This window comes from Bactrocera latifrons, unplaced genomic scaffold (genome assembly GCF_001853355.1).
Source record: "Bactrocera latifrons isolate USDA-ARS-PBARC rearing strain unplaced genomic scaffold, ASM185335v1 scaffold_86, whole genome shotgun sequence".
NCBI classification, from domain to species: Eukaryota; Metazoa; Arthropoda; class Insecta; order Diptera; family Tephritidae; genus Bactrocera; species Bactrocera latifrons.
The window spans coordinates 138,553-164,635 of record NW_017537556.1 but is presented as its reverse complement, the minus strand read 5'-3'; the positions used below and the strand labels follow the sequence as shown (position 1 = coordinate 164,635).

General features: G+C 34.3%; 3 protein-coding genes and 1 non-coding gene across 5 annotated transcripts; 2 read left to right on the top strand and 2 right to left on the bottom strand.

Annotated features, from left to right (window-relative positions):
- The first annotated feature begins 1,241 nt into the window (after nucleotides 1-1,241).
- LOC108977237 (tyrosine aminotransferase) lies at nucleotides 1,242-8,355 on the top strand. Its single transcript, XM_018946838.1, has 4 exons — nucleotides 1,242-1,921; nucleotides 6,840-7,351; nucleotides 7,419-7,712; nucleotides 7,770-8,355. Exons 1-4 carry the CDS (start codon nucleotides 1,687-1,689, stop codon nucleotides 8,094-8,096), a joined length of 1,368 nt encoding a protein of 455 aa, XP_018802383.1. The 5' UTR covers nucleotides 1,242-1,686; the 3' UTR covers nucleotides 8,097-8,355.
- An 822-nt stretch (nucleotides 8,356-9,177) lies between these two features.
- LOC108977239 (NADH dehydrogenase (ubiquinone) complex I, assembly factor 6 homolog) lies at nucleotides 9,178-10,850 on the top strand. Of its 2 annotated transcripts, none has more exons than XM_018946841.1 (6): nucleotides 9,178-9,347; nucleotides 9,438-9,528; nucleotides 9,608-9,727; nucleotides 9,781-10,176; nucleotides 10,376-10,479; nucleotides 10,546-10,850. In XM_018946841.1, exons 1-6 carry the CDS (start codon nucleotides 9,208-9,210, stop codon nucleotides 10,625-10,627), a joined length of 933 nt encoding a protein of 310 aa, XP_018802386.1. In that variant the 5' UTR covers nucleotides 9,178-9,207; the 3' UTR covers nucleotides 10,628-10,850. The 2 variants fall into 2 exon arrangements, with proteins under 2 accessions (XP_018802386.1, XP_018802385.1); XM_018946840.1 differs by having other exon boundaries at nucleotides 9,438-9,549.
- On the bottom strand, nucleotides 10,633-12,799 carry LOC108977238. The gene is made up of 6 exons (XM_018946839.1): nucleotides 12,615-12,799; nucleotides 12,154-12,495; nucleotides 11,802-12,084; nucleotides 11,413-11,651; nucleotides 10,841-11,353; nucleotides 10,633-10,735 (listed from the first exon to the last, which is right to left on the bottom strand). Exons 1-6 carry the CDS (start codon nucleotides 12,755-12,757, stop codon nucleotides 10,633-10,635), a joined length of 1,623 nt encoding a protein of 540 aa, XP_018802384.1. The 5' UTR covers nucleotides 12,758-12,799.
- A 12,839-nt stretch (nucleotides 12,800-25,638) lies between these two features.
- Nucleotides 25,639-25,711, bottom strand: Trnar-ucg. The gene has a single exon. It is a non-coding gene; the product is annotated as a tRNA-Arg (tRNA).
- Between the last annotated feature and the right edge of the window lie 372 nt (nucleotides 25,712-26,083).

Sequence of the window (26,083 nt, the reverse complement as noted above, 5' to 3'; positions counted from 1 at the left end):
TTTTTACAATAAATTTTTTTATATTATCTGCCATTTTAAACCAAATTTTAGCTATGAGGCTCTTATTTCGAACTTTTAATTTGATGCAAAAAAAAAATAACCGCTTCCGTGGTTACAACTTTTAATGAGACAAAATTTCTTAATTTTTCGAGTCACGTGTGAAAAGCGTGACTTTACTCGGTTATATAATAAGTAATCGTTTTAAATAGAAAATACTTGGATAAACGGGAATTTTGAATTTAAAACTATGAAATCTGGTATGTATGTAAAAATATGTAAATCGCAACATTTTTCTGATTAAAATTAACTGGTTTCTTTTTAGCAGAAGGTTAAAACATTTGCAAATTGATTATGCTGATGACGTTCATTTATTCATTTGGAAGACATTATCGATCCTAAAACGCTACGTGAATTTTAGTATGAGGCGCTGTATCGGATACTTCACTTTCTTCAAACATAGCAATTAGACGAAGCTGCTAATGCTCCCTCTGAACGTTGCAAATTTTCCACACTTTTCTCGCCAAAAATAAATTTAAAAAAAAAAATTCAATCAAAAGAAATGGAGAAGAGATTCTATCGCCACGCTTCAATACGCTAACTGTGAAATCAAACCGAGCAAAAAATTAACACTTTATAAGTACGAGTGTCGTTCGTGTCGGCAGCAAACGTTCGGGCGCACTTGATTACCGCTCGGCACTTCGTACGTTGCGATATCGCGAACGCACGCTACATTAACTGATATTTCTGCAAATATAATATGTAGATATATTCAAATGCGAAATCAAAATCCGAATAAATATCGGCATATTTTGAATAAGCGCTGCAAAAACATACCCTCACATACATGTGGTGTGCTATATATCCGGACAGGTATTCAAATCAGCAACACGAGCTGTGCGGCTGGCGGACTGACGGACTGACGGACGACTTACTTGGATGGTTGGCTGCTCGGCTGGATGGGTTGGATGTCGGTTAGTTGACAGCTTGATGGTGTTGGTGTGGTCGGTGTAAATGTGTCAACTGAAATTGTGCTGTTATTGCTGTTGTAGAACAGTTATTGAACACCATAGAGCCAGGTGCATGTATACCACGATATACATACATACAAATATATGTGAGCGCACATACACACAAAGCGCTACAACAACAATGGTGGAAATGTTAATTTGTATTTATTTTAATATTTTCCTTTAAAAGCGCAAACTTAGCAGACCAGCAGATCAGTTTAATTCAGGCAAGAACTTAACTAACAACAGTCGAAGTAAAAGCGGAGCAGATTTCCTCTAGCAAATAATCGGTAATAATCAGTTTTGTGCAAAGCTCCAGCGAGCTACCAAAAGAGATCCTTACAAGCGTGTATTTACATATATAATCGTAACGCCCGTTTCTGGACTTTATATGGCAAAGGACTAATTGTCTGCAATTTCAATATGAAGTGTTGTTGTGAAATGTTAAATTAGAATATAAAAAGAAAAAAAAGACAAATGTTAACTTATAAAAAGATTGAGAGACTTTAAATATATTTATGTCGAAGTGTGTTCAAAATTTATTTAACCTTTATTTTGAGCATTTGCACTGTGAAGTCAGTGTCTTTCGGCGAACATTGTGCAATTAAAATTTGTTTCTGCATGTGAAACTAATACTTGTATAAGAAAAGTTATTTTATACATCCTTTGTTTTGTGATAATGCCGACAAGCGGTTTGGAGCGTAATATTTCGACCATCAACACCGAAAATATCAACCTAACCAAAGATCCACAACACAGCAATGGCGCTCAGGAGCTGAACCAAAATGTACGCAGAGAATGGAATATTAAAGCTTCGAAAATCTCCGCAAGAACACACAATCGCATACGTGGTATTGTGGAGTCCTTGAAAATCAAACCGAATCCTGACAAGCCAATGATACCCTTATCAATTGGTGAGTACTTATTTTTGAGTGTCAAATATGATTTTTTTAATCTAAACTTGTACGTGTGATGTAGAAATCTTTGCAATTGGAAAAATCTTTGTTATCCGAAACCATATTCTAACAATGAAAGAAAATGAAATTCTGGAAATAAGAAAACAAAATTTCAAAAATTTATATTTTAATTACTTTATAAAGAAATAGTATTAAAAAATTAATACATGAAAAAAATATTTTAAAAATTTTATTAAGGGGCTATTCTGGTTTAGAAGCCCGAATTTTATGTATTTTTTTGACGCGAGGAAAAAAAATCAAAAATTATTTTGACTACCCATTTTTTTACGTGCTTTTTATTGATATTCTAAAAATACAAAATATAAATAATATATGTATGAAAAAAACTTAATTTAAAAAAACTGCAGTTCGGCGAAGTAGAAACTGATGAAACAATGGCTTGTCCTGATGTGCAGGATATAAATCCTTTCCGTGACCTAAAATAAAAATTTATGCGAAGGTTTGAGAAAGGCTGCGAAACGGCTTTGTCGGCGCGTCACAAAATGAGCTATAACTCGGAAAAGAATTTGTATTTCGAAAAATCCTCTAAGGGGCATTTTCTTGAAGGGTTATACTATAAAAATATGCAAAAAACCAAAATACCCCCTTAAAAGATATACAATTAAGCGGTTACATGGGTTTCAGCGGGTAAAATAAACAGCTTATTTTCAACAATTTTTTTCTCATTCAATATTTTGAAATATTTTATTAGAATTTTTTATTTTTAAAAACATACGCTATTAACAAAGAAATTTTTGGGAAAAAAATATTTTTAACCTCCTCACACTAAAGTGAAGAAAATACGTGTTTTAGTTAAAACCTTAACTTAGAGCTTGGGCGAAGGGAAAAAATCTGAAAATTGGATTTTTTTCACACATTTTTCAAAAAAATTAAGATTTCAGTGAAAATTTTGAGACATTTTTTTTTCAAATCGAAAAAAATCCTTCTGCCAAGTCTTTAAGGATTGTATCTCAAGGACCTGTGTAAAATTTCACGAAGATCGGTTGAGTACTTCTCGAGAAATCTTGCCAACCGACTTCAAAAACACAGTTTCGAGAAAAATGCGTTTAAAAACGGCGTACTTAGCATAGCTAGCCTCGAGCGCACAAGTTCTCGAGATTATATCTCCGAAACTATTACTCAGATCAATTTGAAAATTTAGGACAATATTATAAAGACAATAAAAAAAAATCGATTTTTAGAAACCCATGTTAACCTTTTAGCTAGCTTCAAAGCTTTTGGAATTGTACACATAGTATATCAAGCGGCAGCGAAGGACAGATAGACGAAATCGGACACAATTACTTCTGGGTACGAATTACGTTTAATAACAACAATTGGATATATAATTTAAAATTGTGTTCCCGCAGACTTTTCAATGGTCAACATCGATTACAAAAAAAAATCATATCGGATCAATATCAAGTTATCATATACTAATAAATTTAAATAAATTATTTCTCAAAAATAAATAATATAATATCCAATATGCTCCGCGATGCCCGATTTTCTCTTTACGGCCCTACCGAACGGTTCAATGTCCAATCTAACCAGGCCAAGAATACAAGTAGTTGTTAGTAAGCCGCAGTGTCGTTGACAAAATAGAGGGTTTCGGGTGCGCCAAAAACTAACACTATCTTAAAAGAAACTTCAACACGTTGCGGCGGACAGGATTTTAAAACGAAATTTAAAACCATTTTGCTTCCATAATTCTAAAATATATTCTTTCAACTTATAACTACATACATGTGTATATCTACATACATATATGATGGTATGTATGTATGGTCGCTTGGAAACTAACCTACGATATGTAACTAACCGATCGCATTACACCGTACGGCAGGTGATCATGCGCGACTAATCGTTTTTAAATAAATATGTAACAAACCGTTAGCTAGTTGCGACATAACTCATGTATAAACATATAGAGACGAACAATAGTTTAAGGGCCGTTGTTGTAGTGGCAGAATTCTGGATTTACGGACCGTTGTCTCAATGACTGTCAGTTAAGTTCGGGGTAACTTAACTAAGACTCCTTCTTACGGTAAAGTTTACCAGAACTTAACTGACAAATGGTTGCTTACTAGATATTGAGATAAGGGCGCTAAAAATGTAGCGTCTTTAAAGCCCCCAAATTCATTGCCAATAATCTCACCGGAAGTTGTAATTTTTTTGCCCGCAATATTCGCCTGCCATATTTCCCAGCTTCTGGAAATTACTTTCAAGATCTTGCTTTACATATATACACACACACCTACAAAAGTTTGTAGAAAGAATTTTAGTTTCGCATTTAGTGAAAACAAATTTGGCCACAATATTATTCATACTTAATTTGCATATTAATGTGCGTACGAATATATTGTATGTATGCATGTGCGCCTGTATGCTGCGCCATTGTGGCGTACACACCTTCTTCAAGCGACCAATCAGCGCAGCGCAGCGGTGAACAACTCAAAATCATGCTCACCACGTTAAACTCAATTTTCGTTGCTCCACTGGCCATTTATGCTCGCTGTGGTGATGTGGGGACTCTTGTGCGAACAGGTGCAATATTTTGTGTTATTGTTGTAGAAAAAAAGTTACTTACTACTGTTGTTGTTATTTTGTTGTAGTAAATAAGTTACTACTGTTGTTGTTCTTTTGTTTTTATTTTTTTTTTTTTTTTTTACGCAACATTCTTTAAACCAACCTCTATGACGCGGCGGCATAATTGGGTGAATATTCATAAATCCATAATCTGCCTGACTTTCCAAAGTTTTGCGAACTTGTTTGTTGTTTATACAAATCTAGAAATATTCTCGATAGTTGTCCGCTGCGTAATTAACATAAAAAGTTGCCCCAATGATCTGTACAAGCTGTGTGTGCATATTGTTTTTGTTTTTATTTTTACTTCACCTGCTGGTACACCCATTTTTTGCCGTTTTCGAATCGAACACTTTTCTGCTGCGAACTGGTGCGATTTGTGCGCTCTTTGGAAACGTTATCAGTGAGCTGAAGCTGGCACTTTTATTTTCTGTAGAAACTGCGCGTTTGCGCCACAGTTATCGGTTACCGATAATATGTGTGCTTAGCCGGTACAGGTTTGCATTTCTGGTTTGTTACTAGCTTCGAGTAGCCCTATAGATATTCGTCTAGCTGGAGCGCGACATGCTTGGATTACACTTTGCAGCAATAATTTGCTCGTGTATGCAAATGCAGGGCGCATTTTGCTAGCTCATTAGCAGGCGAGCATGTGTGTAACTCGTGTTTGATTTTTATGCCTACAGTAGTGTGCAAAATAAAAAATAAGACTTTCTTTTTAGAAATTTCTCTAAACTTTTAAAGTTATTATTTTCTAACTTTGATCGAAATCGATTTTATAAAAGAACACACCTTTGAAATCGAAGAGCATTTGAATACTGTTTTCGATGGCAAATTTTTAACGTTGCCCCACATCGAATATTGATGAGCCAAGCGGAGGTCTTCCAAAAAGAAAGGGAACGTAATAATAATTCCCGATCTTGTATTGACAGCACGTGCGTGAGATGGTGAGCAACTCAAAAAGTCGCGTTCATGCATGAATTATTGGGAATGAAAACTTTACTGGCGTGAACATCGCTTACGCGGTTATAGCCGAGTTAAGAACAGCGCGCCAGTCGTTTCTTCTTTTCGCTATTTGGCGCCAATTCGAGATACCAAGTGCAGCCAGGTTGTTCTCCACCTGATCTCTTCGACGGTGTGAAGGTCTTTCTCTTCCTCTGTTTCCACCGGCGGGTATTGAATCGAAAACCCTCAAAGCTGAAGATTCTTCCTTGCATAGCCAGAGCTATCGCTGTCTCTTGATTCGCTGAACTATAATGTCAATGCCAACGTCGTATCTCGTTATGCGTATATCTCCCAATGCGCGAAGGTTCATAAATCTTCCGCAAATCTTTTCTCTCCAAAACTCCTAAGGCCGACTTATGATAATTGTTCATGCCTCCGCACTCTATAGCACGATGGGAATGATAAAGGACTTGCAGAGTTTGAACTTTGCCGGGAGAGGACTTTACTTTTCAATTTAGCACTCAGTCCGAAAGTAGCACCTGTTGGCCAGAGTTATCCTGCGTTGAATTTCAAGGCTGTAGGCTGTTAGCAGTGACGTACCAGCCCAATCGCAAATCTGATGACTGTTTTGATGAAAGGGAATATTTCGTGTTTTTCTCGTTCACAACCACATCCATACGATTCGCTTCGCTTCCAGTTTGGAGAAAGCAGAACTAAAGGGGCGTTTGGCTAATGATATCAATATCATGGGATAACGCCAGCAGCTCTTTTAGAAGATTGTAGCTTTTCTCTTTATCTCTACAGCTCCTTTTATTTTTTTCCAGCAATATGTTGAAGAAGTCACACGAATCCCCTTGATTGAAAACTCGCTTGGTAGCGAACCAATGTTTTTTTTTGCAATTCAAAAAGTGGTTCGAGTAGAAGAAAAAGGGTAAAATGTTCAAGGGACTCCTACGCTGAATTATTGAAGAAGTTAGAGCATGATTCGATCAAGTGTATCGTCCGCCTCTGATCAATTATTTTTTTATTTGCGAAGGGTAATATTCCTGCGGTGCAAGCGAAGTAAACATCATTTTAATGCAACAAAGTACTTAGATCAATAAGTTTTATTTTTGTTATATAAAAAATTAATAATCAATTGCACAATAAATATGCATTGGCTAAATGGCAGCAAGCCGAGCCTTTAATTAGAGCGTTTTTTTTTTTAAGTTAATCGGCAGCAGTTGACGCAATTGTGCTCTTACAATGTTTATAAAATATATTTATAAACGAACAATTAAACTAATGAATAATTGCTAATAATTAAATTATTTGCATTTTTATTGCATAAATGCAACAATCATTACAGGTGATCCAACGACGTTTGGTAACCTACGCGCCTCCGATGAAACCTTGCTGGCCGTACAGCGGTGCATTGAAGGCGGCAAATATAACGGCTACGCCCACTCACAGGGTCACGAAGAGGCGCGACGAGCCATCGCCAAATATAGTGCACACCAAAGCGCCGAAGAGATAAAAACGGAGAACATACTAATGTGTAGCGGTTGCTCGGCGGCGCTGGAGTACTGCATACTGGCACTTTGTGACAGCGGGCAAAATTTGCTCGTACCACGCCCTGGTTTCTGTTTATACCAAACGCTAGCCGAAGGTTTGGATATCGAAATACGTTATTACGATTTGTTGCCGGAACGTCAATGGGAGGCGGATCTGCGGCAGTTGGAGAGTTTGATTGATGAGAAAACAGCAGCGCTGCTAATCAATAATCCAAGTAATCCGTGTGGCAGTGTATTTAGTCAGAAGCATCTAGAGGACATATTAGACATTTGTGAACGCAATTATTTGCCCATAATAGCGGACGAGGTAAGTTAATGTAGAATTCCTCACAATTTAAGCGCTTATTATTTTTAATTTTTTATTTTTTTGTTAGATTTACGAGCACTTGGTATTCCCTGGCTCCAAGTTTATAGCCATTAGTAGTCTGTCTAAAAATGTGCCGGTACTCACATGCAGTGGCACGACAAAACGTTTTCTGGTACCCGGTTGGCGTATGGGTTGGGTAATCGTGCACGATCGTGAAAACCGTTTAGCTCAAGCTATAGTTGGCTTGAAGAATATGTGCGGCCGCATTTTGGGCTCCAATAGCATAGTGCAAGGCGCATTGCCAGATATTTTGGAAAAGACACCAAAAAGTTTCTTCGACAGTGTGATCAATGTGCTCTCGGTAAGTGTAGTTTTTTTGGTTGAGATTTTAAAAGTAACATCTTAATTTTTATTGTAGGCGAATGCACGTTTGGCTTATCGCATATTGAAGAAGGTACGCGGCCTTAATCCCATTATGCCGGACGGCGCTATGTACATGATGGTTGGCATCGATATCGAGCATTTTCCAGCCTTCAAGTCCGATACGCAGTTCGTGCAAGAATTGGTGAATGAACAGAGTGTCTTTTGCCTGCCGGGTGCCTGCTTTGAGTGCCCGAATTTTGTGCGCATAATTTTGACAGTTCCTGGTGACATGATGAAGGAGGCTTGCATGCGTATGGCAGAATTCTGTGAGGTGCATTATAAGAGTGATGAGACAATTATTGAGCGTGAACTCTTAGACTGAAGTTGGTATTTAGTGAAACCGCTGTGAAAAATAAATAAAATTTAATTTTTTTTTTGTAGATTTAGTTATTTGCACAACTAGTGAAAGTAAAATTATGACCTTACTTGCTCTTAAACACATAGTTTGTAGGGTTTTCCTTTAAGTTATTATATTCATATGTTATTTCTGCAATATAATTGTTACGCTATATGTAGAATTAGTTTTTAATAAATAAATGATTTTAATTACCAAAGGGCAATGTCAATGCAAATTGGTAACTTCGATAAAAAATGTGTAAAGGTTGCATTATTACTTACACAATACTGATGAAGGTATGAATATTTCATAACAATCGGTTATTGAACTAAAATCTTTAATAATATAACATTGATTAAAAATTTCTACAATTTTGTATAATAATCCTATAACAAGCACTTCACAAGCTTAGTAGTGAATCAAAAGGGCTGACTTTTTCATGACAGTCATTGACTTCTTACCTCTTGTTCTGGTTATTGTCGCGGCAGAATTCTGCCTAGTTGGCAGTCCTTAACCGGATAAGGAATGCCGGGTCCATTCCGGTTCCTTAGTCGACTTGACTGTCATCGTTGACTTCTTCGTGTTGATCGCCGTTGAATACATTTTCTGAAGTTTTACTGCACAACTCAACGTATATGAATTGCTAAGCCTAAGTAGTTTACATTACATATATGTAACTTACATTTTATAATTCTTTCTACAAATATTTTTTATATTCCAAATAATTAAAGTAAATTTCTGTTCAGCAGTTGCGCTGTCGCGTTTCATTTCTACTACATACATCTTCGTTTTTATTTTTGTTTAATACCGACCTTTAATGCAATATGAATGTATTTGATTGCCCGCCATCATGTAGTTTTCCGTTTCCGAAACATCCGACCGACGAAATAATACCAGAGAACGTATATTATAACCAGAGAACGTCTATCATATAGAGCGTATCATATAGACGTTCTCTGTTATAACGTATTTATGTAAATATACGTTCTCTGATAATACCCTAAAAAATACCCAATCAGCTGTTTCCTTTGACAGCTACGCCATAACATCAAAAAAAAAATATAAACAAAAATATTTCAATTCACTACAATTTAAGATGCGGCATTTATTGAAAGGTGTAAATTCAATAAAAAATCTGCACAAATGTCTACTACAACAAACTGGTGCAACCTATTGCACACAAAAGAAATTGGCAAATGAAATGTTTACGGCGCAATACTGCGTTAATTTGGTGGAGTGAGTATTAGCAGAGTTCCTGATGTTTTCATTGCATGCCCGTATGTTACATAAAATCAAAATTATATTCACCTAGTTATTTTATTGCAGGAAAAATGATTATGAGAACTATTTGTGCACATTGTTGTTAAATGGTGATCATCGACGCAACGCGTTTGCATTGAGAGCGTTCAATGTTGAGGTGGCTAATTGTGGTGCTAAAGTAAGAAAAGGCGCAGCGCTGACGCGCTTCACATATTCATGTTTTTATTTACTTCTAGGTGTCTGAAGAGCATATTATTAAATTAAAATTGAAATTTTGGTATGATTCAATTGATAAATGCTTCTCTAAAGAGGGTTCTTACGTTGCCGATCATCCAGTTTTACGAGAACTAAAAAATGTTTGTCTACTTACAATTATTATTATGTATTAGTAAACTATTATGCCTTACAGACCGTAGATTCAAACAAGCTGAGCAAAATTTATTTAAAGCGCTTAGTTACGGCACGTGATCGACCATTCAACCAACCATTCCTTACAGTAAAACAATTAGAAGAGTATGCCGATCAGGTTTTTTCATCACTATTTCATCTTTTAGTTGAATTAAATGGAATTAAGGATGTACAGGTGGATCATGCGGTTTCCCATCTAGGCAAAGCTCAAGGTATTGCAACCCTTTTGAGAGCGATACCATATAAAGGGCGGAATCAAGCTTTAAATATACCACAAGAATTGTTAATCAAACATGGTGTCAGCCAGGAGCGCATAGTGCGGGACAAAGTTGATGATAAAGGTGTTGAAGAGTGCATTTTTGAGGTGGCATCTGTGGCGCATCAACACTTGGAAAAGGTAAATTTTTATTGATTTCATATTCTTCACTTGTCCATGGATCCGCCCTTTTCTGGGTGCCCTACTAAGGGAGAAATCAAAATCAAGTTCATGTATGGAATCTTTTGGGTTTGTGAAGGATATTTTAAATTCCGTGCAACCGAATTAACCGTTTTTTAATAAATTTTTTATTCCGCCACATTATTTTTCCATTTCCTAGGCTCGTAGTCTTATGGATAAAGTACCTAAAGAAGTGCGTAAATTTTTTCTGCCATCCATCGCAGTGGAACGATATTTGGAACGCTTACGAAAGTCAAATTTTAGGTCAGTTGTTGATTTTATTTAGTTTTTCTCCGACTAATAACATTTTTCATATCTGTTTATTAATAGATTAACCGATCAGAGGTGTTTACAAAGAGATTCGATGCTACCGATGTCATTATATTGGAGTAACATGCGCAGGCGCTATTAAATACTTTATTGTGGGTCTTCAGCAAACTCAATTGGAATGAAACGCCAATTCTTTGCCAAATCATGCAGTGAATCGGCGATTAGTTGACTGATAATACGCAATACACTACTGCAATAGGCATAAGCAATCCATCACGTGGTTTAATTAAACGAAAAAGATAGAAATTGTAAATGATTTAAAATGCGATAAACACAAAGGAAACATAATTCATACTTGCGATTAAGATCTATGGTTTTAACAAGTGGCAATGGACCTGCATTCAAGCGTAGAACTTCAGCATAGCTGAGTTCGTCATTTATTTCAGCAGACGATTTCGGTCGCATGAAATTGGACTCTGACAAGTAATCCCAATATAGTTTTTCAAATATTGTTGTAGTTGAAGTTTTTGAACGCTCACGTTTCGGTGGCAACAGTTCCCAAGCTATATTTATCGGTTCTTCAGGCTTAAAATTTACTTTCACATTTAAATGCAAAAATATATGCATCATATAGCTGGACTCCTTCCATTTGGGATCATCAATTGATTCCACTTCCTCCAATAGTTCCTTTGCAAGTTTAGTTGACTTATCGAATACCCGATGTACTTCCAATGCCAATGGAATGCGTTTAAAGTGAAGCGCCCGTTCGAAAACACGCATATTCACAATGCAAAGTTTCGAATGGTGTGGCTTAAGGCGGAACACATTCGGCTCAAAGGTGACTTCGAACAAATCGCTGATGATGTAGCTAATTCATATTTTTTTATTTATAGTAAATATAGTTACAAAGGTGAAATTGTTGCTTACTTTTGCCAACGGAACTCTACACATTTTTGGTTGTAATTATGAATGGCCACCATTAGACTCCTTTGTTCAGAACGCTCCATATCAAATTCTATTTTATTTGGGTAAATAACATATGGAAAATCAGCGCATTCGTAATCTTCAAGCGGCACTTCTTGTTCCTCGGTAACATTTTCGAGATAGCCCATTGCTTTGACTTGAAACTTCGAGCGAATATTTTCGAAATTCAAATTAAAATCCAGCTATAAAAAAGAAAATGCGAAAAAGCCTCGAGTATTCTTCGTAACATAGCTAGTTCAAATAGTTTAAGTAATGCACGGGCATATTTTTATTAAAAAAAAAATAAAACAATTATATCATAAACTGTAGAAAAAGTAATATGTGCAACTCACCTGATTTTCGAAATCGCTTGGCCTATATTCCACCATCAACGGCCAGACACTTAAACGTGGCACTGTTAAATTGGGGTTCATCAACTTTAAGCCGCGTTCTCGTGTAGAAAAGACGAAATTCAAATGTTGGCCCGTTATATTCTGCACCCAAATCGGTTGGACGAAACGTCGATGCTCTCTCAAATCGGTTGGTAAAAGTTCTTTAGTTATAATGCAAGCATTTGGATCGAAACCAATCACATTGACTTTGAAATTCAAAGTTAGAACCCGTGAATCGGAGCAGCTATAAGTATTGAGGGTTTGGAGAGGTAAATAGTTAATTAAATAATTAATATTTTGAAATTGCCATTACTTAAATTCATATGTAAGCGTGTGTTCGCCGAATAAAAAATAATAGAAGACGATTCTCAACGCCACCAAGTCGTTGGGTTTCATATGTATTGCCTCTTGAAGAATATGAATTTGACGTCTATGTGGACAGTGGAAGAGTTGCCGAAACTGATTGAAGCCCACACGAGTTTCTAGCGGCACGCATTCGCATTTTTGTATACGTTTTAAACGTATATCGAGATTTTTCTCAGACAAGTTTCGCAACCAGAGAATAATTTTCAGGGGTCGACTATTGATTTGACGCATTGGCATTACAATGTCATGTTCAAATTTACTTCTATCCTTATGAATTTGCCGATTGAGTCTGCAAACATGTGATGCGAAATATTTTGAATAAAATTTTGTTAAGAAACATTATTTAAGTTGCTTCGGTTTAATTAACTAATGGATATTTGTTATGCTATGAATATAATTTATCATTACTTATCAATATCGAAATATTCCCAAAAGTAAACTTTCAGGGCCGGTGGTGACGTAACGGTCATGTTTTCAAATTTAAATAATTGATATAATCGCTTAGCTCCCTCCTTTTGTTGACGAGCTCTTTCGAGTACAGCCTCACACATGCTTCGCAGAATTTTAAAGCTCCTAAATTGGCGAACACTCTTTTTTGCCTGAATCTTAAGCTTTTATAAAAAAAAATCTGTAATATTTATAAAAATGTGTCGAATGGAAAATGTCTAAAACATCGCACAGTGTGTTATATATGGAAATTTCTTATAAGCAAAARTTATATAGTATTACTATAAAAACAACATTAAAAAAACACTAATATAATTCAAACATTCATCAGATTATATACTTTATAATTAAATTCTTAATAAAAAATCGRTTGGTTGGTTGACAGAAGAGCTAAAGGCTGTCCGCCCTCATTATTACTTATGGGAAAGTGGTAATTTGCAGAGCTCATTTTCCCTTACCCATGTTAAGATATTTATAATAACAAGCAAATAACCAATTATAATAAAACACATTTGTTCAAATTAGTAATCGTTACCCGGTACTAATAGAAGAATAATTTCGTCTACCAATGTGCACATTTCGCTGCCTTCGTATATTGTAGTTTACTCTTTCTTTTTCATATTTTGTCATCTCTTTTTGACACATGCCAATATAATCTTCGTTGGCATTTAAATAACTCAGTTGGTTTCTTTCTAATTTTTGCGTTTGTTGGTCATTGATTGACAGAAGGTGTTGGAAATAAGTGTTGAATGCAATTTACGGAATTCGCATTTTTCGAGTCGGTTGTGTTTTTCTATTCCCCATGCAGTTATAATAAAGTGTCGAATTTACATGTAAACAGTAAAAAGAAAAGTGTTAGTAAAATCTCAAAATATTTTACGCAATTAATTTGTTTTCACAGATTGTGTCGATTTTTTGTCCTGTCGTTGTAGAAAATCATAAAATTCGGGTGAAAAAAGGAGTGTGCCCGTGTGATGCATTGTCAAAGTGAGTGAGAGTGTATTAACGAAATTTGTGACAAAAGCTAACGCGCGAAAAAAGTGCAAAGCAACGACAAGAAATTTGTGCAAACGGAGAAGTAAACGACAAACGTGAAACCGACAAAATACATATAAAAAAAAAAGAAACAAAATAGTGGAGCGAAAGCACAATTTCATTCCATTTTGAAAAATCATCTAATTTTTCAATAAATAAGCAAAGTGTAAAGTTTCTATATTTTATTAACAATAAAAGTAGGATACAGCACTAATACTTGCGGACGTCGTAAAACTCATAAAAGGTAAATTTCAGTGCTTGACAATATGGGATTTTTTTATATGCTGATAAGATTGTTGAATACTTTAGAAATTGTAAATAATATCAGCTTTTGTTTTTTTATTAACGTTTCTACGAGTGTACGTACATTCTGTAAAGGCCATTTATAACATTTTATATGAAATGTCTGGCTGTATTCTGATGATAATATTGAAGTTTTTGCATTGCTTTGATTTATCTCGTGATCGACAAGTAGTCGACCAACGCCTCTTGTGGACATAAAAAATATTTTATTTACTTATCATATGCCTACGATGGAACCGAAAATTTCCGGGCTCGAAATTAAGTATCTTTGTGGCATAACTTAACTATAGCGCTGTATATATTTTATAATTTCAAAATTATATAAAAGTGAAGAAAACGTATTCGATCCAAATTACTTTATATAAAGAGTTATAAAAAACTTTGCCAGATATACTATTCCCTTGAAAATATCGCAATATTTCTAAATTTTTATCTATGATTCAAACTTTTAACGAAAACTAACCGTAAAATAAATTAATATTTTTCAAGAAATTTAGATTCGAATTGGGAAAAGTAACTTAAATTCATTTACAAAACTACATTTTGTATATATAATGAGTATAAAAAGAGAAAACCGCATAAAGCAACAACCAAAGGTGAATAGAACAATTCCCTACAATATGTATTGTATGTCGGTATGTAATATCTCGTTTAGAATTGTGTCATCAAACGTATTCAAAAGTTTTTTATGCGCTGCTTTCGCACTTGCTGTTTAACAACTTTTCTGGTTACGAGCGACAACTATTAACCAATTTTCTGTAAAAAAACGGAATTCATCATAAATGTGTATTACACACGTTTATGTTTCATGTTTGGTGGGGATTCCGAGACGCCTAGCACCCATAAATTTAACTATTTTGTGCTGCTTTTCCTACACAAAAACTGTTTAGATTGCGTGAGACAAGGGTAAAGAACTATTAATGATATGGATCGCTAACACAACAAACTATTAATTTACACCCATATGCATGTGTTGGCACCACAAGATCAACCATTAAATAGATAGCATAGCAGAGTCGAAGACTAGGTTTATATACACAGCCATACAAACATATGCTGTTTCCCATATGACTTTTTAGTGCGAAAATACCAAAAAGTTAGTGACCTATTTAAGTTGACGTCAAAAACCATATTGAAAAAAATCGATGGACTTAATTCCTTCAAGCGTATAACAAAAGCGCTTGCCAACGCATGGTATGGCTTTGTTATATACATATGTATGTACAAACAACGATTGTGGAGTGTATGGTTTTTATCATTGTGTAGGTTCAGATGAAGGCATATAATTGTTTAGCTTCATCAAAGATCGGTACTTCTGTTTGTAATTGTGAAGTGTCTTATTTTTCTCAAATTTTTTTTTTAAATTTGAAATGCCTTATTCACAGTCAAATAAACATTTTTTGATTAATTTTTAGATTGCTCGTGCTTAATTTGAATTATGTATAAATACATTAAAAAAAAATTTAGACTTAAAGTTTCTTGAAAAAAAGCATAATAATCGTAATAAATATATTTAGTATATTTATTTAAAAAACTTTGGATGACACTGAATATAAACCAATARGTTTTGGCGTACCTACTTATGCGACCAATATTTTAGTTGAAATAAAATCCTTTCTAAAATATCCCATTTTTTTAGTGTCTATTTTTATCCTCCCACAGTTTAGCAGAAAAATGGCATAGTGGTCCGATCTGGAAATTTTTTCGGAGAAGATACCGCTGATTTGTGTAAAAGTCCATGACAAAATATTTGGCAAAAAAAAAAGGTTTCCATACATAAACCTGTGTTTAATCGCCCGCTTTACTAACAGCTATATACATACATATATGCTAGAGTAGCCCGATATCGGCTGGTCCATGAATTTACCAATGTGTTTTGGGGAGAAGAGGATGTATACGAAATTTCAAATCGATATCACAAAAACTGATATAAAAAATAAAATTAATAATTTTGTAAAATAATACATAATTTTAAAAATCTAAAAATGTAAGCAATTTTTCTGTTTGCTATAAACAACAAAATTGGGAAAAAATTCTGTTTAGGCAAATAACATTCATTACTGGTTATTGCATGTATAAATATCGTCAAATCAGTGAAACTTGATTTTTCACCGCAGTTTCACACACACATTTTTGCAAAAATATATGAATATAGATACAATTAGTAGCAGCGTACTTTTTATTAACTGCTACTCATAAGATTCACAAGATCGAACTACCGAAAGCAAAATCACTGTTTCATGACTCATTAAAAAAATAAAGGTACAATACGGTTCTGTTAAAATGCCAACAAAAATGAAAAGCAAATGCAATTTAGCTGGCATTTAAAATAGCATTTTAGCATGTTATGCATGCATGCATATGTAGCGAGCAATCATAACTGCTTATGCACATTGTTAAGACAAGTTCGAATAGACAAAAAAAAGAAGCAAGTGTTGTGCGCATGCGCAAAGGTAAATGCAAAACACCATGAAATTGCATGATGAGCGCATTTGATAACAAAAAGAAAAATATATATATATAAAGTAGCAATGAAAACGAAGCAAAATTGTACAAAAAGTAGAAAAAATGTTAATTTCAGCAGCAGAAATGTGGATTCACCGATCGGTCTGGTTTAAATGACGCACTCCATTCACAGTTCGCTGTTTGGCTTTGTGCATGTGATATGTTTTTGTCAAGTGTTGTTTTGTTTTTGTTTTAGATATGCCAAGCTATTTGATAGTTTTGTTGCCATAGTGATAATTGAGTTTTGTTAGTGTGGCGTCAAGCGATAAGTGTGTATTTGGCCTTAGGCAACCCCTTTTATGCGCACTGCTCTATAGCCCCTTGTTAATTGATAGCTGCAAATTAACGGTTAATGTTTCAAAGTCAGTGTGCGCATATGTATCTACTAGATATACGAATGTATGTATGTGTGTATGTGTACTATGAAAATGCGAAGTCAAAAGCCAAAAGCGTACACGTCAAGGTCTTTGAAGTTGCACTCATTTCATGCTTCAACTCAAAATTAATCATCGCCTTTTTACTACAATACGTTTTGCTCAACTCTCAGTATTGTATCTATTTAAAACGTAATTTGATTAACACTTTTGGTTTGGTTTTAATTGCATTTCTGTACAATTTGTACTTGCTACAACAAATTTTATGCACTGCTTATTTAATTTTAGTTGATTGGTAGAGTTTTGTTTTAAATTGTTTGTGTGCATAAATTTAAGCGAATTCCAAGCATTTGATTTAATTAAATAGCAAGAAAAAAATTTGTCTTATTTTGAACATTTCAAAAACTATGTGGGACATTTTTTATTTTTAAAGTAAGCAAGTATTTTTTATTGACCGCAGAGGGAAATTAGTAAGTATTTTTTAGGAATTTTATAATTTTTTTTATAAAAATGTTAATTTAAAAAGTTTTATACGATTTTTCGTGACGATTAAATATCACTCTCTTTAAACGTTTTTTAAAGATTGAATTCTTTTATGTTGTGTTTTACAATTTTGGACCCAACTAACGTGGGAATATTAGGTACGAAACATAAATAAACACTAACGCTCGTATGCAAATTAAGTTTTGAATACCGGGTTATTCTCTCTACACATCTTATATTTCTCATTAACATTTATTTCGTTGTTTTCGGTTGCTAAATTTCATTTAAACTATCTCATACACTATAAGCCCATACGTGAAAATGTAAAAAAATTAAAAAAATCTTTTCTTTGACTTCCTACATATTTGGTATGCATTCACCTCACCGGAAACAGCCTTAACACTCATTAGTTGTCGCATGTTGCTTTGTAAGTTTGTATGTTGTTCGCTGGATGTCTCGCTTGCAGAGGTGATGACTTTATTTATAGCCAACAAATTTGTGATTTAAAATAAAACAACATATTTAAGTGATCTAGTGGGATAAAAAATGTGTTTTAATGAGGTAAGCTGCTACAACAACAGCAGAAGTATAAAGATTTAAACGTTTATGCGTGTGAATTTTTGCGCTTTGAGGATTCAAAGTCTAAACATTTACTTGGTTACTCGAATATACGTTAATACATATGTTAATGTGTGTGCATATTTAGATAAAATATTTCGTTTCATATTCCACGCTTTGTTCCACACTGCAACTAAGCATACAAACGCCGCTATCAGTGCAAATAACACTTGGCGACTGCGCTCATCTGCTAGAGAACTCACAACTTCCGCAAAGATTAAGTTCACCAAACCGCACACACACACAMGAACATTTGTATATGGATTTGTGTGCCTCCAAGTGACTGCTATGCATATCTGTTTACAGCGTAATTGCGCTTGCATTATATACATATATACACTTTTTATATACAAATATATCTATATATTATATTTCTATATTCACCTAGGTATGCGTACGTATTTCTTTCCGCTTGTAAATATTTGTGCACTTTGATTTATACCACATAATAGTCTTTTTTGCAGTCTGACACCGTTGGCGACTCCACTCAGCTCCCTTTTATGTGAGTGAGTGCCGCCATGAGGTTTTCTGCTGTAACCCATAATGCTCGCGAAGGCATGGCTGTGTGCTCACTTCCATTCATCACAATCGTTGTAATGATGTATTGTTTTATTTGTTGTTGCTCGCATGCCATCATACCATTATTCTACTTCTAACTTTCTTCCGTTGTCGTTTTTTGGTGAAGTCATTATTAGTTTTTTTTGCATTGTCTTTATTGCATTCGAATGAATTCTATGAAAATCGCTGTGTTTACAAAATTTACAAATATATAACAGTTATTTCATTGTCGATTATTTATTTACTATCGATAACATAAGGGCAAGTTTACACGGTAACAAATATTTATTTTATTATTGCATATTTTTTTATTGCCTTTATGGATCTTCTACAACACTAGACCCTTTTAATGTTTTTTTACCTTTTAATGTGTTTAATGTTTTGAACTCTCCTAATTACGTGTTTACACATTTCGAGCATCATAAATATACTTTTTTAGCTGAATATTATCTTTCCTATATTTTTGTTTATTAGTTTGTTTTCTTTTATGTTTCACTTAACACTTATTAAACTTAAATTTTTATTCTCTATTAAACTCTAAATTTATATCCATTTTTACATAAATGTGTATTTCTTATAATTTTATCATTCTAAAATTACTACAATTGTATATTTTCCCAAGTTTTTGCGCTTATTTCGCGAATCGTTACGCGTACTTACTCGTTTATTGACGTCATCGGCTAAAATTTATAACGCATTACACGCTTTATTTATACACTGTGAGTCAAATGTAAACAGACAAAAAACATTAAAATCATTTTAGTTTCTCTTCAAAGTTAACAGCAAAATAAAAAAGAAACAAAAAATTCTCGAACATAATTTTTTTCACCACCATATTGTTCGTTAAAGTCATAAATTTTAATTTTCCTGGAATTGTTAATGGCGCACATATTCCAAGTTGACCACCACATACCATATGCTTTTGTTCTGGTTGTTCGGTTGGTTTTCGTCTGTGGTAGCATTTTTTTTACTTGAAGTGTTCTTCTGTTTTCTCATATTTCTTTTCTTCAAACTCTCAACATACTGTTAATGAATAACTAATTTTAAAAATTGTACCGAACTCCTAGCATTTAAAACTAAAAACTAACTAAATGAACTAAAATCTAATGCCAATATCTTTTATGCTTCACTTAACACTTTGTAAATTTTTATTCTCTATTAAACTCTAAATTAATAACATAAATGTGTATTTCTGTAGATTATTTGTATATGAATGTCATGAAATAGAGATAATGCAATAACAAAACTCACGCGCTTTTCGTTTTATAATGTTAAACACAAAGTACGTTTTAGAATATCATTCACTCGAGTCTAATAAAATATATGCGATGCACACAAACCAAATAACATTGAAGTTTGGGGAAACACCTGTTATTTAGTCATACAGGCTTTTTTGATTTCGCTATATTCTTTTTTTATTGCCATTTTTTCTGTTTAATTATTATTTTTTGTTTTCTAATGCTGAATCATTCTTATCATATGCTGCAAGTAATTAAAGTAGGGTGAGTCATGTGCACAAAAGTAAATAAATTCCAACACTTTAACTCATAATCTCATTGTCTATAATTATCAAACATTAAATGGATAGCCATAAAATAAATTGCTTTACTTGTTTGGCGCACTTGTTGTTGTTTGTTTAGCTCGTTATCATTTAATTACTGTAGTTTTATTTGTTATTTAACAAATACAGGGCGATCAAAGGTAATAAATGGCTGTATTGCAATCATTGAATCTTATTGCTTAAGTAGTTTTATTGAAGAAGATTTCAGTCAATAGTGCAATAGCAAGACAATTATAGAAAATCAATAATATAGCTGAGAAAATTGAGAATGAAACCGCTTAACAATAAACAATTGACACACATAAATTTGATAAAATTTGGCTACGCTAACCGAACCGCTGAAAGTTTATTCCTTAAACGAAAACTTGTGAGTTCTCCAAACAGCTCTGTTTATGGCGATAACATTGAAAAAGTTAAAAAAAAACAATGCTTGAAAAACATCGTGTTGGCATCAGAGGATATATGCGATTTTCAAAGAACTTGAGTTTCCTTATGAAAGTAGAACACTCCACAGAGGAGAGGTGCACAATTAATGAACATTTTTTTTTGCGGTTAGCTATAGACCAGTATTGTGTCAAAATAAACTAATTCCATCATGAATACATTTTTGAACGGTGTGGAGTTAATTTTATTTTGGTGTATATGTTCACTAATATATGTGTCAAATTAAAACTAAAATTAAAAATTGGGACACAGAGAAAACAATATAACTTTCTGTGCCATTATTAGGCAAATTATAATTAATCTTTTGTGTAGCAATAATGTCTGAGCCATTATTTTGTATAATCATTATTAAAAAATTCGGAAATTTTTTGAAAAAGTGAAATTTGTTAAAAGAAGGGAAAAATAACTACCAAAGAACTATTAATTTTAAATAAAGATGCTGCCACAAAACCAAAAAAAATAAAATCGCAAAACCCGTTAAACGCGGATTTTTAGAAGCTTGAGGTTGCGCTAACACGGTGTTCGAATTCCGCTATTCTTCGATGTTTAACCTTTTCTATTTTTTTATTTTATTTTTTCAAACAAACAGTGGTATTAAAGTAATAATTAATTGTGAGTTTAAAATCAGCACGAAGCGGCGTAGAAGTCAATGCCTCAACCACCAACGCTATGAGTAATATGCCTATTGTTTTTACCAATTGAAAGCGACCACCAATTCCGCGCATACATTGTTGTAGCTTTCTTCTGCTTTATCTTTCTTCTTGTTTGCTTTTTTTTTTTTTTTATCTTTTGCTTTAATTATTCCGAAATAGCTGCGTATTTAACTTAAAGAAAATTTTAAATAAGAATTCGTACAATTCGCTGTTTAGGCGAACCCACCACGAAGCGCGTCATTTTACTGCTAGCAGTAAATCAAAGTAAAGGGAAAAAATTAGTAGTGTGTAATCTGCAGAAGATTGAGCACCTAACGCAACGACGCAGTGATGCACGAGACCGCCGTTAAGTTGAAGAAACACACCTGCATAGCTATGAGCACCCCTGGAGGCATCATTATTTACACGCAACGAGAATTATTTACACTCGCAAGAAAACTAAAAATAAACAAATTGGCAACTAAACTGCTGCTTAGCCAAAAACTAATAGGAATGATGACTCGCTGCTTAGATTTTAATTAAACCCGTCGCGTTGACGGCGCGATTTCTCGCTGGGTCAAACTGTCTTACAAACATGCACATATACACATATATATATATTTACATCAGTCAACCATCAGTGAAATGATGACAACCGCTGCTGACAGCTCGTTTCTGCTCCGTTTGCAACTTAGTCGGTCTCCGCCACCTATTCGGCTTCATTTAGCCGCTGTTTTTTTGCTTAATGAAGGCAAAGACACAACACCAAATGGGGCGGGCAAGCTAATTTGTTCCCTTATGCTTCTTGTGTTTTTGTTTTTCCCACTTGAAAGTTCTCTTTCTAAATCTTTAGTCTAATTTCTTAAGTCACTATAAGTTTGCGCTGACTCTGCAAGCGGTACAGTGTTGGGAATGTTAATACAGACAGTTGGCACTGCTAGAAAAATTCATTTCAAGTATGTACATAAAAAAACTTCGCGTACATTATAGTTTAGAGATGGATAATACCACTGCGGTGAGCCTACATATGTTTCAGACGAAGACTCATCGAAAATTTCTACTCTGAGCCTTACCGAAAAGTCTTCGAAATAAGGAACCCTCGACTTGACCCGCAAAATCCAGGCGTACACTACTAAAACATTCTTCCTTATTGGCCTAGACAACGCTTACGCGGTTTTAGCCCAGTTTACAACTACGTCCAAGTCGTTCTTCTTTTTCGCTGTTTGGCGCCAATTGGAGAATCCAAGCGAAGCTAGACCTTCTTCATTTAGTCCCTCCAATGGAATGGAGTTCTTCCTTTTCCTCTGCTTCACCCGTCGATTACTATCAAAGCTGGCGCGCTTTCGTCTATTCGGACGACCTGACGTAGCTAGCGTCTATCGAATTCGATATTCGCCGTGGCCAACCCGCAAAGGGCCATAAATCTTCCGCAGAACCATTCTCTCAAAAACTCGTAACGTCGACTCATCGGATGTTGTCATCGTCCATGCATTTGCACCATATAGCATGACGGTGATGGTGAGTGACTTTCAGAGTTTGGTCTTTCGAGAGAGAACTTTACTTCTCAATTGCCTACTCAGTCCGCAGTTGCCGAATCGACGGTCTTCTTGTATACTCTTAGCTACGGCTGCTATATTTCTATATTTTTTTTCACAGCGTGTTGAACGTGGTATATTTGTTCGATAATAATCCAATAATGAATGCTGGGTCTAAATATGGGTGTTCGAACGTAAATTGTCGTAATAAAATTGTACGATTTGAAAACTTTGTTCAAGCGTAAGTCTTTCTATGACGAAATGTCAAACAATACTGAACAAAAAAAGGATAGCGTCATCACGCGTGATCTGTCAAAAAAAAAAAAGTTTTTAAAAACAGTACCTCTTCTTGGATCACCCGTTCGTTAGTATATCAATCAGCTACGATATGTTCTGAGATCCATGAGATATATTCCTTTTTTCAGACGAATAAATTTTAGGGAGGTTCTATATTTTCGCGCGTCACTGTAGTACCCAACCACCTGTAAAGGCTAACATACATACATAAACACATGGTAGTAAGAAAATGGCTAATACCTACACTTGTATGTATATTCACAATCGTTATTATTATGCCTGGGAAATTTCTTACGCTTTTCACGTTTGCATTGTGCACTTTTTATTGTAGTACCTTGTGTGCATGGCATATACCCGCACTCGATTTGAAGCTAGGCTTTTGCCTTTACCTTTGCGGAGCGACGCGTTGTTTTGAGCTCAAATTAGCGGTAAATAACAATCAAGCACTGTTATTATGTTTTCGCTTTGCCATGGCTTAGTTTGAGTTACCACGTTTTTGCAGTTGTTCCCTACGGTTTGTTGTTGTTATTGTTGTTTCTGACAATTTGTTAAAACTACACCGAACCCCCACTACAAAGCAAGCGCTCGCTCGCATTAGTGCCGATCTCAATTTAGGGGGACCTGGAGCGCGCTTGGTTGAAGCTCTGCTTTAAAGCGTAATCATATAAAGTCGCTCATGGCTGCCACATAGCGACATACAAACATATACATATAATGCAAAGATAAGTATATGCGTTTGCAGAAAATACTCGTGTGCGCATAAATAATATTTATTAGGATTTTAAACCTATATTTTTACATTTTGCTTGTTAAACTGCTGGAACTTAATTTCATAAATTTCACAAATTAAGAGCATAACAGCAATTTTTATTATAATTTATGACCTTAATACTGGCTAATGATAATTTCAACTGCTGACAATTATTTTATTATTATTAAGACATATATTTTTGGAATAGGCAGTTAAATTTTTTAAGAAAAAATTAAATAATTTTCGAATGAATCGCGTAGATCCTACTAAAAAAAAAGGTGCTCCACTGATGAGCAGAGGTAAGGAAAATCACTATAAATTTTTGTATACAGCCTTTTTCCCATAACCTCAACGTTTTTGTGAAAAATTCAAATAACCCATATTTTAGAATTTTTATATTTATCTCATATAGGGTGGCTCATATTGGTTTAGGGTATTCGAGGTTCCCTACTCTTTCAAAGAAAAAACACAGAAAGTTTAAATTTAATGTAGAATGTTTATTGTAAAGAACATGCCTTGGAATTTATTTTTTGAAGACTATCTCATTCAAATGTTTGCCGCGGCTGCGTCTCAGATGGTCCATCCGTTGGGTCTAATTTTCGATGACTCGTTCGAGAATTTCGACTGGTAACTGGCGAATGACACGCATAGACTTTAAATTTTGCATATCCGCCCAGGAAAAAGTCTAACGCTGTAATATCACACGATCTTGGCCAGCCTTAAACGTGAAATTATGTGCTCACAGAAGTGTTCTCTCAATAAATCCGTTGATTGATAGGATGTGTGAGAAGTGGAGCCGAAAATTGCAAATCGCCGAGATCAGTAGGTTCAATTTAAGACATCAAATAGTCGGTTATCATGGCGCGATAACGGTCGCCATTGCCGATTACATTCTCATCGGCATCATTCTTGAAGCAATATGCAACAATAATTCCACCGGCACACAAACCACATCAAACCGTTATTTTTTCTGAATGAAATTGCAGCTCTTGAATCTCTTCAGATTGTTCTTTGTCAGAAATGCGGCAACTTTGCTCGTTTACAAACCAATTGCGTCAGAAATGGGCCTCATCGCTGAACAAAATTTGGTTCGAAAAATTATATACGCTGGTCATGAATCATGAAATGGCTCCTGTCTGAAAACAATAATTTTTGTACTGTTACGAGTTTTTTATTTTAGTAAAAATTTTAATTTGGTCCCGACATAGATAAGTTTATAAAAATTTTATTTGGATGCCAAACGCGTGTATCTCATCAAATTACTTATATTTTCAAAAATCCTATAGTGGACATATTCTTAAATATTTAAACTTTAAAAATAGAAAAAATAGATACTTTTTTATTTCAGGACTAGATTGCCCCCTTTTAATACTCAATCTCCGACTAGAATATGCTCTTACAACAATATTTGGCACAAGAGCGCCTATTCGAGAACTTTGCTTAAGTGATAATGTTTTTGACCTCTGTGACTACCTGCAGAAAAGTACTCCGGAATCCATTATTTTGAGATACTCACAAATTGGATGCTTAATTTTGTTTGAAAAAATATTATCCGATGTTGGTATTGGGTGAACCTGGGTCGATTTTTTTTTCCGATATAAAATGTTCTATCATGGATATCTGATGGATTTTCTTAGCCCCAAACATGGCTATTTCAACTAGCAAGCACACTTATGATTTACTGGTTAGGTGTTTCAAAAAATGTCTTACCAATTTCATCTCAAATTAATAAATTTTTACACGCCGATATAAGAAATTTTCTCGCACTTTGTTTCTTAGTACAGTTATTACTATCTAGAATTTATAAGCCTTTTGAACATGATGACAAGTTTTTGAGTCAAATAAATTGTAAATGAAAATAGAAAAAGTGTAAAAAATAGATTTTATGTCGACCGTGACAGGACTCGAACCTGCAATCTTCGGATCCGAAGTCCGACGCCTTATCCATTAGGCCACACGGTCTCTCTCTAATATTCTAAAGCCCTTTTTACTTTTTATCAGCGTTTAGAAGTTGCGCAGATAAGAGATAATGTAGCAACAAATCCTCTTTATTGATTTAGTAAAATTTATGGGATTAACATGTTTTAGAAATACAAACATATACATAAATGTACATATATGTATAATGAATAATAAATGTTTCAGCATAAACAGAAATGGAAACATATATAATATTAAAAGTTTAGAAACCATAGAATTAAAAAATAATAATCTTTTATTTATGACCAAAAAAATTATTTTTTAAAATGCAGAAATTTGAGAAAATATAATCGAAAAATATTAATTCTGTTCATTAAAATGGAAATTAATGTCATGGTAAGGTAGATAGTAGGT